This window comes from Rhinolophus ferrumequinum, chromosome 17, assembly GCF_004115265.2.
Source record: "Rhinolophus ferrumequinum isolate MPI-CBG mRhiFer1 chromosome 17, mRhiFer1_v1.p, whole genome shotgun sequence".
NCBI lineage: Eukaryota > Metazoa > Chordata > Mammalia > Chiroptera > Rhinolophidae > Rhinolophus > Rhinolophus ferrumequinum.
Genome location: NC_046300.1, coordinates 52,251,123 through 52,266,306, shown reverse-complemented (window position 1 = coordinate 52,266,306; position 15,184 = coordinate 52,251,123). Strand labels below are relative to the sequence as shown.

The 15,184-nt window shown below is 34.7% G+C and overlaps 1 protein-coding gene across 1 annotated transcript in view; it reads left to right on the top strand.

Annotated features, from left to right (window-relative positions):
• Positions 1–15,184, top strand: part of DNAH12 (dynein axonemal heavy chain 12) — a 190,131-nt gene that overhangs the window by 107,249 nt on the left and 67,698 nt on the right. Inside the window, exons 39-45 of the mRNA XM_033131749.1 lie at positions 243–409; positions 2,615–2,870; positions 4,476–4,775; positions 5,319–5,497; positions 6,613–6,805; positions 10,000–10,161; positions 13,186–13,380. Coding sequence (XP_032987640.1) covers positions 243–409; positions 2,615–2,870; positions 4,476–4,775; positions 5,319–5,497; positions 6,613–6,805; positions 10,000–10,161; positions 13,186–13,380 — 1,452 coding nt within the window. The remainder of the gene's footprint in view (positions 1–242; positions 410–2,614; positions 2,871–4,475; positions 4,776–5,318; positions 5,498–6,612; positions 6,806–9,999; positions 10,162–13,185; positions 13,381–15,184) is intronic.

Below are 15,184 nucleotides of genomic sequence, written 5' to 3'. Positions count from 1 at the left end.
AAACATTCAGCGTATCTTTTGATCACACCTGGTATATATTTCCTAGCACATAGAAGTGTTTCAATAAAGAATAATGTTGAATATGAAGTTTGGTATCACTCTAAAAGTGAATAAATATAAATAAATAAACACATGCACATAGTGCTGCTTGGCATTATTTTCTCACATAATTAGATTGTTAAATTCCTAATTTTTTTTCTGGTGTTAAGTGTGGCTACTACACTTTCTTCTTTATATTTTAGAACATTATTATGGCTAGATTGGATAAAAGACGCAAAGGAGTTTTTGGACCACCTATGGGAAAGAAGTGTATAATTTTTATAGATGACATGAATATGCCTGCATTGGAGAAATATGGAGCTCAACCTCCTATTGAATTACTACGACAATTTTTTGACTGTGGGAATTGGTAACTATTTAAATGAAGTCTTAATTAGCCATGCTAAAGTCATTTTTTGTTCACTTTTTCTATTTTAGTTTCTCACATCAAAATATACATTTTTTTTCAAGTTGTTTGTGAAAGAAAATGGTTGCTCAGATTTTTCTATACAGAAATTTTGGGAAGACTTTTCTATACCATTTTTATACCATTCTTTCCTCTGAATATGTGAGTTAGATAACTAGGATTAATAACCCAGTATTGGAGATATGTATATTCAACAATGTAGTAAATTCTTTCCTTTTAAGCTATTATTTTCAATTATTGAAAATAATCAGAGGGTAAGGGGGTGGGGGTGGGAGATGAGGGTAAGAGGGATCAAATATATGGTGATGGAAGGAGAACTGACTCTGGGTGGTGAACACACAATGGGATTTATAGATGATGTAATACAGAATTGTACACCTGAAATCTATGTAATTTTACTAACAATTGTCACCCCAATAAATTTAAAAAAAAGAAAAAAAGAAAAGAATTTACAGATTATATCTTTCAAAGTACCATTCTCCGAGGGCTGTGAATTTATGGGTATTCTCCAACTTAAGTTACCATAATTAGCACCATGTGTTTCTACCATTCTCTGTATTTTCTGTGACTGTTTGGGACTACCATATCTTTGAGATGACTTGGTGGTTTTAACAGAAGTTTCATAGATAACTCTGCCCTCCCTTCACCCCCATTTTATGATAATATGGTTAGTTCCCAACACGTAAGACATTGTAGCTTTTAGTTAGGATTAATAATTCTTCATTTCCTTTTCTTAAATATACTTTCCTGGTCTTCAACATACTACCGTGTTTCCCCATAAATAAGACCTAGCTGTACCATCAGCTCTAATGCGTCTTTTGGAACAAAAATTAATATTATATAAGACCTGGTGTTATTTTACTATAAGACCGGATATAATATAATATAATATAATATAATATAATATAATATAATACTGGGTCTTATATTAATTTTTGCTCCAAAAGACGCATTAGAGCTGATGGTCTGGCTAGGTCTTATTTTCGGGGAAACACGGTATTATTTTTATCTCAAGTCAAGGGTAGACTAATTTTGAAGCTAATTCATATTTTGGAAATACATATTTGTTATTACTGCAGACCCTTGGAATCCTGCCTTCAGGAAATAATCGCTGTTAATAGTGTATTCCCTATTCCTCCAAGTTCTTTTTCTTTGTACATGTATTTTTTTAAAAATACACTCATGTTACACATAATGTTTTTCAACTTGTTTGCACTTAAGTGTTTATCTTGAACACCTATCCATGTTATTTGTCTCATTCATTTTATTGCCTTTTAATACCGTTTAGTTGTGCGGATCTTTCCATAATTTACTTACCCAGTCCCCTAATGACAGCTATTATGGTTGTTGCCAAAAAACAAATCATGTTTTTATATTTTCTAGTGTGCCCCTACTGTCACTACTGGCTATATAGATTTCTCCCACTACCCTTCCCTGCTTTTTGCAAGAACTTCAATATTAAAGGACTTAATGGCCTATTGGAAATAGGAACCTTTTCAATGGAGTGATTCCAACGCAATGGAGCTATTTAGATACCCCTTTCTGATTAAAACTCCTTTGGAGCTTTGTTATTCTTAATGGGTTCCTTTTTATATAAAAAAGTGTGTAGTTACTATTCAGATACCCTTATGTGCTCTGAAGATAAGATTTGAAATGAGAAAAAGAAATCAGGACTTTGCTGTAAGTAGGATGACTATATAATTTATTGTTCAAACTGGAACAATTCTGAGAGTAAAGGGGAGCGTTATTAATTACTATAGGACAAGCACAAACCAGAATTGTCCCAGGCAAAATAGGACATATGACTACAACCAGCTACAAACATGATTGATCTCTCATCCATGCTCTGGATTTGGAGTAAGAAGAGGAAGAGCAGACAGTCAAATTGGAAAAAAGAGTAGGAGGAAAGAAAGGGAAGGACAAGGGGAAGAGACATTCTAGATACACAGAATCTGGCAACAGAATCAGTGTCACTGAAAGGAGAAATAGAATGCTGCGGAAAAAAAAGGTCTCTCCTACTCTAAGCATTATTGAAAGTTCTTCCTTTCAGAGAAGCTAAAATCAGATTAAGTTTCTAGGAAGATCTACATTTCATTCCATCTTACTGGCTTTATCACTGATCGTTTTGAATTTTTATGTGCTTTCAAGGTATGACCTTAAGGATACAAGTAAAATCACATTGGTTGACGTAGAGCTGATTGCTGCCATGGGCCCTCCAGGTGGTGGAAGAAATCCAGTTACTCCCCGTTTTATTCGACATTTCAACACCTGCACTATTAATACTTTTAGTGATGAAACAATGGTCCGAATCTTCTCATCAATTGTAGCATTCTACCTTAGGACTCGTGAATTTCCTCCAGAGTACTTTTTAATTGGGAACCAAATTGTCAGTGGGACTATGGAGGTGAGCAAATAATGCAGTACAAAATGTTTTAGCATATAGTATATCCCTCATTTGGTCCTTACTTTTTTTTTATCTTTTTTCCACTTAGACAACTACTTTAGTCTTTAGTGTCAGAGAAGCTGTTCAAGAAGGCTTGAGAACTGGAAGATTATAGGATTTGAAATTAGGTAATCTAACTGGGTTTGAGCCTTGACTATTTCCTAGCTAGCTATATGGCTTTGAGCAAGTAATTTGATCTCCCAGGAACTCATGTTTTTAATCACCACAATGGGAGATAATATCTATTTCACAAGGTTGTCACAAGGAAATCATCCAGAACCAGTATGTGCCACATTGTAAATGTTTTCCTAATTGTCAGATTCCTGCTGTGGCATTTATTTTCTCTCTTCTTTCTCTTCCCTCCCTTTCTTCAGCGTTTATCTTAAAAATAAAAGAAACTTAAGCAGTTTAGGAATATATTATTTTTCGCCAGATCACATAATTTAGGAGTAGCAGTAGCAGGCTAAAGAGCAGCTCTTAACTTACTCAACATTCAGTATGTCTTATCTGCCTCTGCTCAGAGGCCAGAGCCAGCCTCATCACTAATGGTAAAAGGAAAAACAATATATTTAAGGTAAGTCAGTGATAATCTCATTGAACTAAGCTTTTGGGAGCCTTGATAAAGGGTTCATTTTGGGATCACTGCAACAGAAGCAAAAAGCTCCCTAGAATCATTCCATTAGTTTCCAAGAGCATTGTATCTTTCTAAAATTCGTCTCCTCTTGTTCCGGTGGAAAATTTGTGCTGATAAAATAAAGAATCTATGAGCAAAGGAATACTGTACTTATTCTGATACAGAAAAGTGCTTCTGTTTATAAAATATGATGTTTGTATTTCACTCATCTCCGGGAAAGAGTGAGTAGTTGGTCAGGCAGACAGGGATACAGAAAGGATCCCCCCGCCCTTGGTCTTTGAAGCATTATAGATCCACAGTGTATGGAGGAAATTAAGGGAGGGGGATGAATCATAGAACACATACAAATAAAAAATAATTTTATTCAGTTTTTTTAGGCTATATTGTAAAAGATTTATCTTCTTAAAAAAAATATTAAACTTTTGGTGAATTCAGCATGTAGTAAAAATATACTCCGTTTCCATATTATAGCCAGTTAAGTTAGAGGAAAGAAGGGGGAGAGAGAAAATAAGAGAAGGAAAAGGATAGAACACGTTGCTTTGTTTTGAAGTCAGTGGTAATCTAAAGGAAGTTGTTTCTTCATCTGGAATGCTTCTGAATGAGTTATCTGGATTCACTTTCTATTAAAATGTTTACTTACTCCCAAGCCATTCACCTTTAAATGGGACAACCATAATAACTGGGAAATAAAAGCATTGTCACTTCTTGGGCTTGGATGGAATTAGATAATAGCAAGTTCTCTCAACTTCATAATACCTGGTTGAGGGCAATAAGCCAAAATAAAAACACTGTGTCACACTAGGCTTAAAAGCACTATACAATTTTCCAAGCCGATGAATCTGATAAGATAAATTATTATATATAACATACAATTTGTTACATGGCTTTGCTGATTATAAGCGTTTTATTTCTGCTTTTTTTTTCATATTCAGATATATAAACAATCCATGGAAAATCTTTTGCCCACTCCCGCAAAATCTCACTACACTTTCAACTTGCGGGATTTTTCACGTGTCATCCAGGGCTGCTTACTCATTGAAAGAGATGCTGTGGAGAGCAAGTACACTATGACCCGGCTGTTTGTGCATGAGGTTCTTCGAGTGTTTTATGATCGCCTCACTAATGATGAGGATAGATCCTGGCTGTTCAGTTTAACCAAACTTGTTACAAAGGACCATTTTAAAGAATCATTTGATAGTATCTTTTCACATTTGAGGAAAGAGAATGCACCAGTGAGTATAGTTAGTGATTAAAAATATATTAAGTTAAAACAGTACAATAGCATGGTTATAATCAACTTGCATTTAAAAAATACTGCTTCCTCATGGTCATATTCCTTTAACTTTCCTCATAGGTAGGTATTTATTTTGAGAAGATTTGTCTTCAGAAACATTATGTTTATGACATAGAAGTTATTTAAAGAATAAAACTTAATATGAAAGGGACTAAGTGATATAATAGATGTAAAGTTGTAAATATGGTGACCATTCCTTAGTAACTACTCAATAAATGGAAGTCACTCAGAATGACTTCTCCAAGGGAGTAAGGGGGAAATTTTTTTAAATAGAAAAAGGCTCTGTTCTTTTTATTTCCTAAGGATATAATTTCAGGTATTAATTTTATAACTACATTATTTCCTACCCTAATGTTTAAAAGAATTATCTAATTGATAATCATCTACAGCATGGACAAAACAAAATCTTGTACAACAGTTTAAAAATTTTATTTTAGAAAAAATTTTTCAGTTTTATGATTTATTGATTTTTGTTCTATAGGTAACTGAAGCGGACTTAAGAAATCTAATGTTTGGTGACTATATGAATCCTGACCTTGAAGGAGATGAGAGAGTTTATATTGAAATTACAAATATTCATCATTTTAGTGACGTTGTGGACCAATGCTTAGATGAGTATAATCAAACTCACAAAACAAGATTGAATCTTGTCATTTTTAGGTACCTACATTTGGTGTTAATGGTTGAAATTGCTGTTTGTAAAAATTTAGTGTGAAATATTTTGAATTTACAAAAAGGTATAAGGAAAAATTTGGTGAATAACCTTGTACCCGTAACAGAGCTTAAGACATAAAAGGTTAGCAATTTATTTGAAGTCCCTTGTGTAGCCCACTTTCCCTCACTGCATCCCCATCATACCCTGCAGGAGTCAAAGGAAACTCAAGTGTTTATTTGGACTTTTACTACACATGTGTGTCCCTAAATATATATGCACTGTCTTATTTTGTATGTTTAAAACTCATATAAGTGGTATTGTACTAGGTGTCTTCTTCTGCAAGTTGGTTTATTTTATATTGTTTGTGAGATTTAGAAAAAAATGAATTTTTACTACTACATTGCATTCCACTGTATAAAACAACGTAGTCATTCTTCTGAGATAGATTTTTAGGTGTCTTTTAGTTTTTGCAGTAGTAAAAAAGGTTTGAACATTCTCCTTGGGTACATGTATAAGAATTTCTCTAGGCTATATTCCTAGAAGTAGAATTATTGTATCCTGGTATGTAAGCATCTTCTACTTTACTAAGCTTTGCCAAAGTATCTTTAAAAATTATTGTTTTTAAGAGGTTCCATTGTTCCTTACCCTTAGGATTAGGATTGCCAAACTTGGTAAATTTTGCGGTCTAAAGAGAGTGGAATGGTATTCATCATGCTCTAACTTTAATTCCCCTACTCACTAATGAGGCTGTCTTCTCTCAATTTGTTATTTTGTGAATAACCGTTTCCTGTTTCTCACATAGAAATCTTTATATTAAAAAATTGAAGAAATGTTTTCAATAAAAGTAATTATATACTTCCAATATAAGAAGTTATAATTTCATTTTATTTCTGTAATTTGTGTGTTACATTTCCTGAATTTGTACTTTAAATAGTTTTCTTTTGCATCAAAAGATTCCATTGTAACTGCTTTTGAAAAATCACACATTTTGATGATTATTTCTTTAAAGTTGTGATAGTGACATATGGGACTGCAAAGTCTATCCTTCTAGAAAATTAAAAAAAAATAGTTACATATAAATATACATATTTCCAAGTATTGTAATGTTGATATTTTGTAGGTATGTATTGGAACATTTATCACGAATATGTCGAATTCTAAAGCAGTCTGGTGGAAATGCTTTGCTTGTTGGACTTGGCGGAAGTGGTCGTCAATCTTTAACTCGTCTGGCTACATCCATGGCAAAAATGCAGATTTTCCAACCAGAAATTTCTAAGAACTATGGTATGAATGAGTGGAGAGAGGATCTAAAGGTAAAATTATTAAGAAATATAGTGTCAAAAATAATATCAGTGCATTCTTTTTTATTTCATTTTCTTTTTTATTTTTTAAAGTTTATTGGGGTGACAGTGGTTAGTAAAGTTACATATGTTTCAGGTGTACAGTTCTATAATACATCATCTATATATCACATTGTGTTCACCACCCAGAGTCAGTTCTCCTTCCCATCACTATATATTTGACCCTGTTTACTCTCATCTGCCACCACCCCCCACCCCTCTTACCCTCTGGTAACCACTAAACAATTGTTTGTGTCTATGAAGTTTTTTTGTTGTTGTTTTGTTTTAAATTTATTGGGGTGACAATTGTTAGTAAAATTACATAGATTTCAGGTGTACAGTCCTGTATTACATCATCTATAAATCCCATCGTGTGTTCACGACCCAGAGTCAGTTCTCCTTATTTGTCCTCGTTTACCCTCATCTACCAACTTCTCTCTCCTTACCCTCTGGTAACCAGTAAACTATTGTCTGTGTCTGTGAGTTTTTGTTTCTTTATTTGTTTGTCTTGTTCTTTTGTTGCTTTCAGTTATATATCCCACATGTCAGTGAAATCATATGGTTCTCGACTTTTTCTGTGTGACTTATTTCGCTTAGCATAATAATCTCAAGATCCATCCATGTTGTCGCAAATGGCATTCTTTTACCTGTGAAAAGAAGAGAGAGGCACTTTGTATAGCTCTTGCTAAGTGCTTTACATACATGATCTCATTCTATAAGTAGAACAATTCAATACATTAAGTATGGTTGTCTCTGTATTTTACTGATGAGGAAACTGAAGTTGAGCTTAGCTTCTTTGGAGCTGCATTTCTGTAACCAATAGAATAGGGGAGGGCATACTTAGGGCTTTCATCCTCATGTGTGTACAACTCAGGCCCCAGAAGAGAGATGGCCCAAAGTGAAAAAAAGCAAAGGAGCTGAACATTTTTCACTTTCACTTTCACTGACCCTCCCATACAAATTTCTACATCCTAAAAGTGAACATAAAGAAAAGATAGCATTTGAGATCCTTTTAAATAAAAGTATTTACAACTATAAACTTCCCTCTTAGCAGTGCTTTAGCTGCATCCCCATAAATGTTGATATGTTGGGTTTTCATTTTCATTTGTTTCAAGAAATTTTCTAATATCACTTATGATTTCTCCTTTGACCTACTTGTTATTTAAGAGTTTATTGTTAAATTGCCATGTATTTGTGGACTTTTCAATTTTTCTTCTGCTATTATTTCTAGTTTCATTCCATTGTAATCAGACAAGATGCTCGATATGATTTAAATCTTCTTAAATTTGTTAAGACTTTTTTTGTGACCTAACATGTGATCTACCTTAGAGAATATTCTATATGCACTTAAGAAGAATATGTGTTCTGCTGTACTTTGGTGAAGTTTCATGTGTATTTCTATTAGGTCTAGTTGGTGTATAGTGTTATTCAAATCCTCTATTTCCTTATTGATCTTCTGTCTGGCTGTTGTATCCATTATTGAAAGTCAGGGTATTGAAATCTCCTACTATTGCATACCTATTTCTACCATCAATTCTGTCAATGTTTGTTTCATATATTTAGGAGCTCTGCTGTTTGGTGAATAAATATTTATCATTGTTACTTCTTCCTGATGAATTGACTCTTTTATCATTATATAATGTTTCTTGTCCCTTATAAGAGTTTTTGACTTATAGTCCATTTTGTCTGATATAGTACAGCCACCCTGCTCTTTTTTGGTTGCCGTTTGCATGGAACATCTTTCCCATTCTCTCACTTTCAGCCTATGTGTGTCCTTAGGTCTTAAGTAAGTCTCGTATCATTGGATCCTATTTTTATTCATTCAGCCAATCTATGTCTTTTGGGACGGTTAATTCATTTACCTTTAAAGTAATTGCTGATAGGGAAGGACATATTAATTGGCATTTTGTTACTTGATTTTTATATGTTTTATAGCCTTTTTGTCCTTCATTTCCTCTCTTAATGTTTTCCTTTGTGTTTTGTTGATTATTTATAGTGTCATACTTTGATTCCCTTGAGCAGTTGTGTAAATGATATAATTTATTTAAAATATATGATTTTGAAATAAAGACAGAAGTTTATTTTTAAAAATCATTTGCAGAAGTGGTGATGCTATTTTCACTTGAAATATGCTGGCAAATGTTTAACAACGAACTCTCCAGGAGGTTGAGGGGAACCTCTCATTTGTAGCATTTGCCAATTTCCGTGGTATAAAAACTCCCACCATGAATAATTTGAAGCTATCAATGTGATGTCAGTGAAAACAGAGTTGTAAATAGTTATGTGCTTGAACACCATTACATGGTATTTTACTGTATAAATACAATTAATTTAGATAACCTCCACAGCATAGATAATAGTAAATATAAAAAATAAGAGTGATGAAGTTTATATATTTGTTACCTTTGTTTTTAATATAATTTAATAATTAGTTTATATAATTTAATTTTTAATGCTGGCTGTGTTGAACAATCTGCTCACAAGCTCCGTGAAATTTTAACAACCAGTTCTACCACCCTGAGTCAGTCAGCTCTAGCATACCACTGAGCCCATATCTTTGTATTAGTTGGGAATCTTTGGTTGCAACTGACAAACTCAAAACAAAACAAAACAAAACAAAAGCTCAAACTAGATTAAACAAAACACAGAGTTATTGTCTTACATGACTGAAGAGTCCAGAGGTAGAGAGACTTTTGACGTGGCTGAGATTAAGGGCTCAAATTAAGTCCTCAGTAATTATTCTTTCTATCTCCTGGATCTGCTCTCCTCCTTCTCCTCCTTTTCCAGCAGACGCATTGCATACGGCAGCCCAGTTGGCCACTAGTAGTTCTAAATTACTGGCCTTTATATCCTCCACCTTAGAACAACAAAGATTCTTTCTCTTTTCAAGTCCCTCTTAGTCCCAGAAAACTGCGATTGGGCCCACTTAAATCATATGCCCTCCTCTGAATCAATGACTATGTCTAGGGGCTTGGGAAACTGACCAGTCAGGGTCTTCTTCCCAGGAGATGGGCAAAATGGAGGCCCTGATTGACAGCCCCACCAGAAACGGGGAGCGGTACTACTCTAAAATTGAGACGTTGTTATCAAAAGAAGGGGAAAGGGAGGGAAAGCGAAAACAACAAATGTCTACCACATTCTGCTTATAAATACATTTTTACTTTAAGGTTCTACTAAGGAATGTTGGCATGAAGGGCCAGAAGACAATCTTTTTAATCACGGACGCTCAGATTAAAGAGGAAGCTTTTCTAGATGATATTGACAGTGTGCTCAATACTGGAGAAGTACCTAACATTTTTACAGCAGATGAAAAACAAGAAGTGATGGAGGTAAATGCTTTTTAGGGAGTGCCTCTCCCAGCTCAGAAATTTTCCTATCTTAAACTTTTTCTCTGCTCTTCAGGATAAACAGAGCTTGTGCAGAGGGTTTTGGTAATTAAAAATTTAAAATATATTATTTTAATACATTTTTTGATGAATTTTAAATTGTCTCTACTATAATTATGAGACAAAGTTTTTATTTTATAATTTTTTATCTTATGACAATGGCTTCGTTTCATCAGTTTGATCTTATTTAGCATGTTTTATGAGTGATTATGGATTTTAAATTAGTCAGGCTTACAGTGATCTGAAAAAACATAGCTTTAAAGCACTACTTGACTAGTTTTTCAAAAGCCTTAAAAACTACTTAACAATTCTGACATATCCGAGTGTCATGCTTTGTGATTTAATTGACAAAACCCACAATTTTTAAGCACCCACTACTTCAGATGTACTGTCCTTTGACCCCCATTTCTAACATCTTCCCACACAAGATCTCTACTAGTAATTTTTCCCCTTTCGCATTACCACAACTACTTTTACCCACAGAATATATCACTCACACCTAGATGCTTCATTCTAGCCTCTGGGAGTAGAATGGATTGACCTTAGTAGTTTAAGCACCCTGCTTTTCTCTTGTACAGAATGGAACTATTATATACACATAATAGTTCCTCCTATGTAGGGTTGTTGTGAGGTCTGAGGATCAAATGGAAAAAAAGCCCGTATGGAGTGTCAGGCACTTAAAAAGCCCGCAGTAAATGGTATATTACCAGTTCGCAGCCTGGTGTGGGGATGGAGGGGAAAAAAAGATCCCAGGTTCTCTGCTTTTGTCTGGGTAATGTCAAGGATGTAGCCAAGGTTGCTGAAAAATGGTGATTCTCCTAATTCATAGGACAAACTCATCCCCCATAATCCCATTCCAGGAATAGTCACCTTTTGGGGAGTGGGATTTCCTAAGCTTTGCTAGGCTTTCCTGCTCACTTTAGCTATTGTTTATCTTTTCTTCTCATCACTTTGCTACAAAACTTTTCCACTGCTTCACTACGATTTTATGCTATGATCCAACAGTGGCCTTAAGAACTTCTTTTCTTAACGTTCCACCCAAGCCTAGGAACACCATATCAGTTTATCCCCGAGGAAATAGCCATGGTCAGAACTCAACGGTACTGAAATGCATCCCTGTTTCTACTTGCTATATACTGATGTCTTTAAATATAAAAGGTAATATGGAAAGTTCTGTTATTTTCTGTCCACACTGTACACCGTCCTGTGCATCCCACTGTGAAGATCACGTCTTGGACTTTGCTTATTTCATCCCTGTGATAAAGATTTTACTTTAAACCTCACTCCTGATAACTGAGCTCTCTCTTATAGCGTGGCTCTGGCACTGCCAGGAGGGCACGTCCCATAGACTCAGCACATCTGTCTGACTTCATCAGAGTTCCAGCCTCTGGCCTACATTTTCAGACGACTTTTTCCACTGTTCCATTTGCACTACATGCAGAATTAAGTTATTGCAACGTCTTTTTCAGTTTAGCAGTGACTTCTTATTTACCACATTTAGTGATATTTCTCAGTTCCTTTTTAAAATTCTCATTCATATTTGACACAATTCATCATTCCTTCTTTTAAACTCTGCTATCTCTTGACTGCTGTAAAGTTTCACCCAGTTTGTTTCCTGTCTCCCTAATTATTCCTTCAGTAACAACTTTTTCTTGCTCTGCAGAATCAGTCCTGCTCCAAAAGTGTGTGTGTGTGTGTGTGTGTGTGTGTGTGTTGGGGGGGTATTACTTTCACGGACAGCTTATCCACTCTACAAGCATTGCCTATTATTTTTACATAAATAAGCCCTATATTTATATTGCCATCTTGACCCTTTCTTGAACTCTTGTTCTACAGTTGCAACCATGTATTCTTTCTCTATTTGAATGTACACTATTAACTCATATTTAGTTCAGGTGACCACCTGAACATAATTTTATAAACTGACACCAATCATAATAGTCATAATTTGAGAATTACTGTCAGAATACATATATAGAGTCCATTTACAGTTTTCCATGAATATATTAATAGCTATCACATAAAGCAGAGCATATCTATAGGAGAGAATTCTTCTAGATATAATTTATTGTAATAACAATGGGAATTATATGATCATTGTGACCACTCTCTACCTATATCAAGAAAATTTTAAATCTATTTATAAGATACTTGACTATGAAAACTTTTGTGCCCTGAACAAGGACAAAGGTAAAAATAAAAGCTAACAGGCACTTACTTATGTGGCAAGAACTATTCTAAGTCTTCACATATCATAACTCATTTGATTGCTCAACAACCCTCTGATGTAGGTAAAGAAAAAAAGAACAATATAAGCCAAGAAAAATGTCCAGAATAAAAAATGAAAGCCTCCCTCTCATACTGGCCTTTAATTTCATCTCACCAAAAGTAACCATTACTAATAGTTCTTTGTGATTGCTTCCATAAAAGGGTTTGTGTGTACTCACACATACGCACCTACATATTTTTCGTCTAACAGAGGATCATATTATACATCCTGTTGCACAATTTGTTTTTGGTTTTTTTTCCATTTATTTTGTCCTGCTTATCTTTCCATAGCACATACATTGACACACCTCATTATCTTTAACAGTTGAGTAAAATTAAAATATATGGATGTTTTATAATGTTTTTAATTGGATGCTTTATAATTTTTTTATACTGTTTTTAATTGGATGCTTTAGTTGTTTAGTCAACAATGTTGAGTGTATCATGGTGAACTTTTTATGAGTATCTTTACAAGTTAAATTCTTGGCAGATACCTGTTTTTAAATTATAAGATGATGGAGTTGGAAGAGGTCTTCTAAGTACAAACTGTATCAAAGCCATTCGATTGATATAAAACCAAAAATTTAAAGATATTTACAAGGGGAGTAATAAAAATTCTTAATATTACAATATCTATTAATCTCATTATCAGCTTGTCTATTTTTATTTACCAGGTTTTTATTTTCTGATATTCTCTAGGGTGTTCGCCCTGTAGCTCAGGCTGGCAGTAAACACGCTGAACTCAGTCCCTTAGCTCTGTTTGCTTTCTTTGTGAATCGCTGCAAAGATAATCTTCATGTTGTAGTGGCCTTTAGCCCAATTGGAGATGCCTTTCGAAATCGCTTGAGACAGTTCCCATCCCTCATCAACTGCTGTACCATTGACTGGTTTCAGGTTTGTAATTTGGGGGGAGGAGGGCAACTAAATCTTTTGGAATTTTACTGAAATTTTACTCAAGCTTCATTAATATACATAGTGTTTGGCACCAGGGACTGATAAAACTACATAATCCCCACAAGGAGCTTACACTTTAGATTGGAAGACAGAAAAGGCAATCAGCAAGTGAGTAGTCAGTTATATAAAAGGGCCATAATCTTGGTGTGCAAAAGGTATACTTAAGACAGTGAGTCTCTGGAGTATGAAAATGAATTAACTGCATATAGAAGGGATATATTTAGGAACCAATGCATTATGTGTGTGTGTGTGTGTGTGTGTGTGTGTATATATATATACACACACACACAAACATATATCTATGTATGTATGTAAAGGTTGTGTGTGTGTGTGTGTGTGTGTGTGTGTGTGTTAAGGAATTGGCTCACATGATTATGGAGGCAGACAAGTTTGCTAGCTGGAGACCCAGGAGATCTGATGGTGTAGTTCCAGTTTGAAGGCCAGCAGGCTTGAGACCAGGAAGAGTTGATATTTCAGTTCAAGTTCAAAGACAGGAAAAAACTGGTATCCTGGTCAGACAGAAGGAATTCCCCCTTACTCAGGGGAGGGACAGGCTTTTTGTTCTTTTCAAGCCTTCAACTCATTGGGTGAGGCCCACTCACATTAGGGAGGACAATCTGCTTTACTCAGTCTGTTAATTTAAATATTAAGCTCATCCAAAAACACACCTCATAGAAAGACCCAGAATAATGTTGGACCAAATATATGGACACCCTGTGGCCCATAGTCAAGTTGGCACATAAAATTGACCATCACATGGGGATAGTATGTGCAAAGGTAAAACAGTGGAGGTGGGGGGCATGGCTCATCTGGGCAACTGCAGATAGTTTGGTATAGCTGACTGGCAATGAGGGCAGCAGGAGTTAGGTTGGAGCTGTGAGTGGGTGACAAGTTATAAAGGAATTTGTAAATGTGCCTGGGAGTTTGGTTTTATACCAAAGATGTTGCATGGGAATTAACATATATTTAGCTTATCTATATTTTAGGGGGAAAAAATACTGTGCGGTGAGTGATTTGGAGCGGCATTAAAACAAGAGACAGGAAGACCAACTGAGTGGCAATTTCAGTTGTGCCAACATCAAATAACGAAAGCCACCACCACATTTAACCTTAAGGCACATTGTTACTGGCTGTATAAGACCATTGCATATTTATGAATTGAGAACAGTAACTCACAGTACCTTCTGTTTAATTGTTTTATGCCCAATAGAATGTGCACTATAGATAGACCCTGGATAATTTATTTTAGAAATAAATTTCTGATACTAATTTGTTTTATTTTCTTTTGCCTATTTATCAATTACATGTTGAAAACTAATTCTGGCCTTTTGAGGATTGCATATATTTTTCAACTAGTGGATGTTTTAGTGTTTATACAACAATAAAAAGTGTGTGAAACAATTTTGCTTTATGCAAACCATGTCTTAATACTGCTTCCATTAAGTAATCCAAAACTAAAACCAAACAAACAAAGCCTGTCCAACCATAGTTTTTTTTCTTTTGTGAAATCTTATAAATACATTTCTACAACTTTTGGATATCTTTTTCATAGCCACAAGAATTTCTATTCTATTATAAGAGATTCATACTTGTTTGGGAAAATTTTTCAAAAAAGAAACTGGGAGTTGCAAGTAGATAAGGGAGATTAACTAGATAACCAAGTGGAATAAAGATTTTATAGTGAAGCAGTGGGGATATCGAACTTGTGTCAGAGAAGCTGATGGCATTGTTTGGGGTCTGGGTT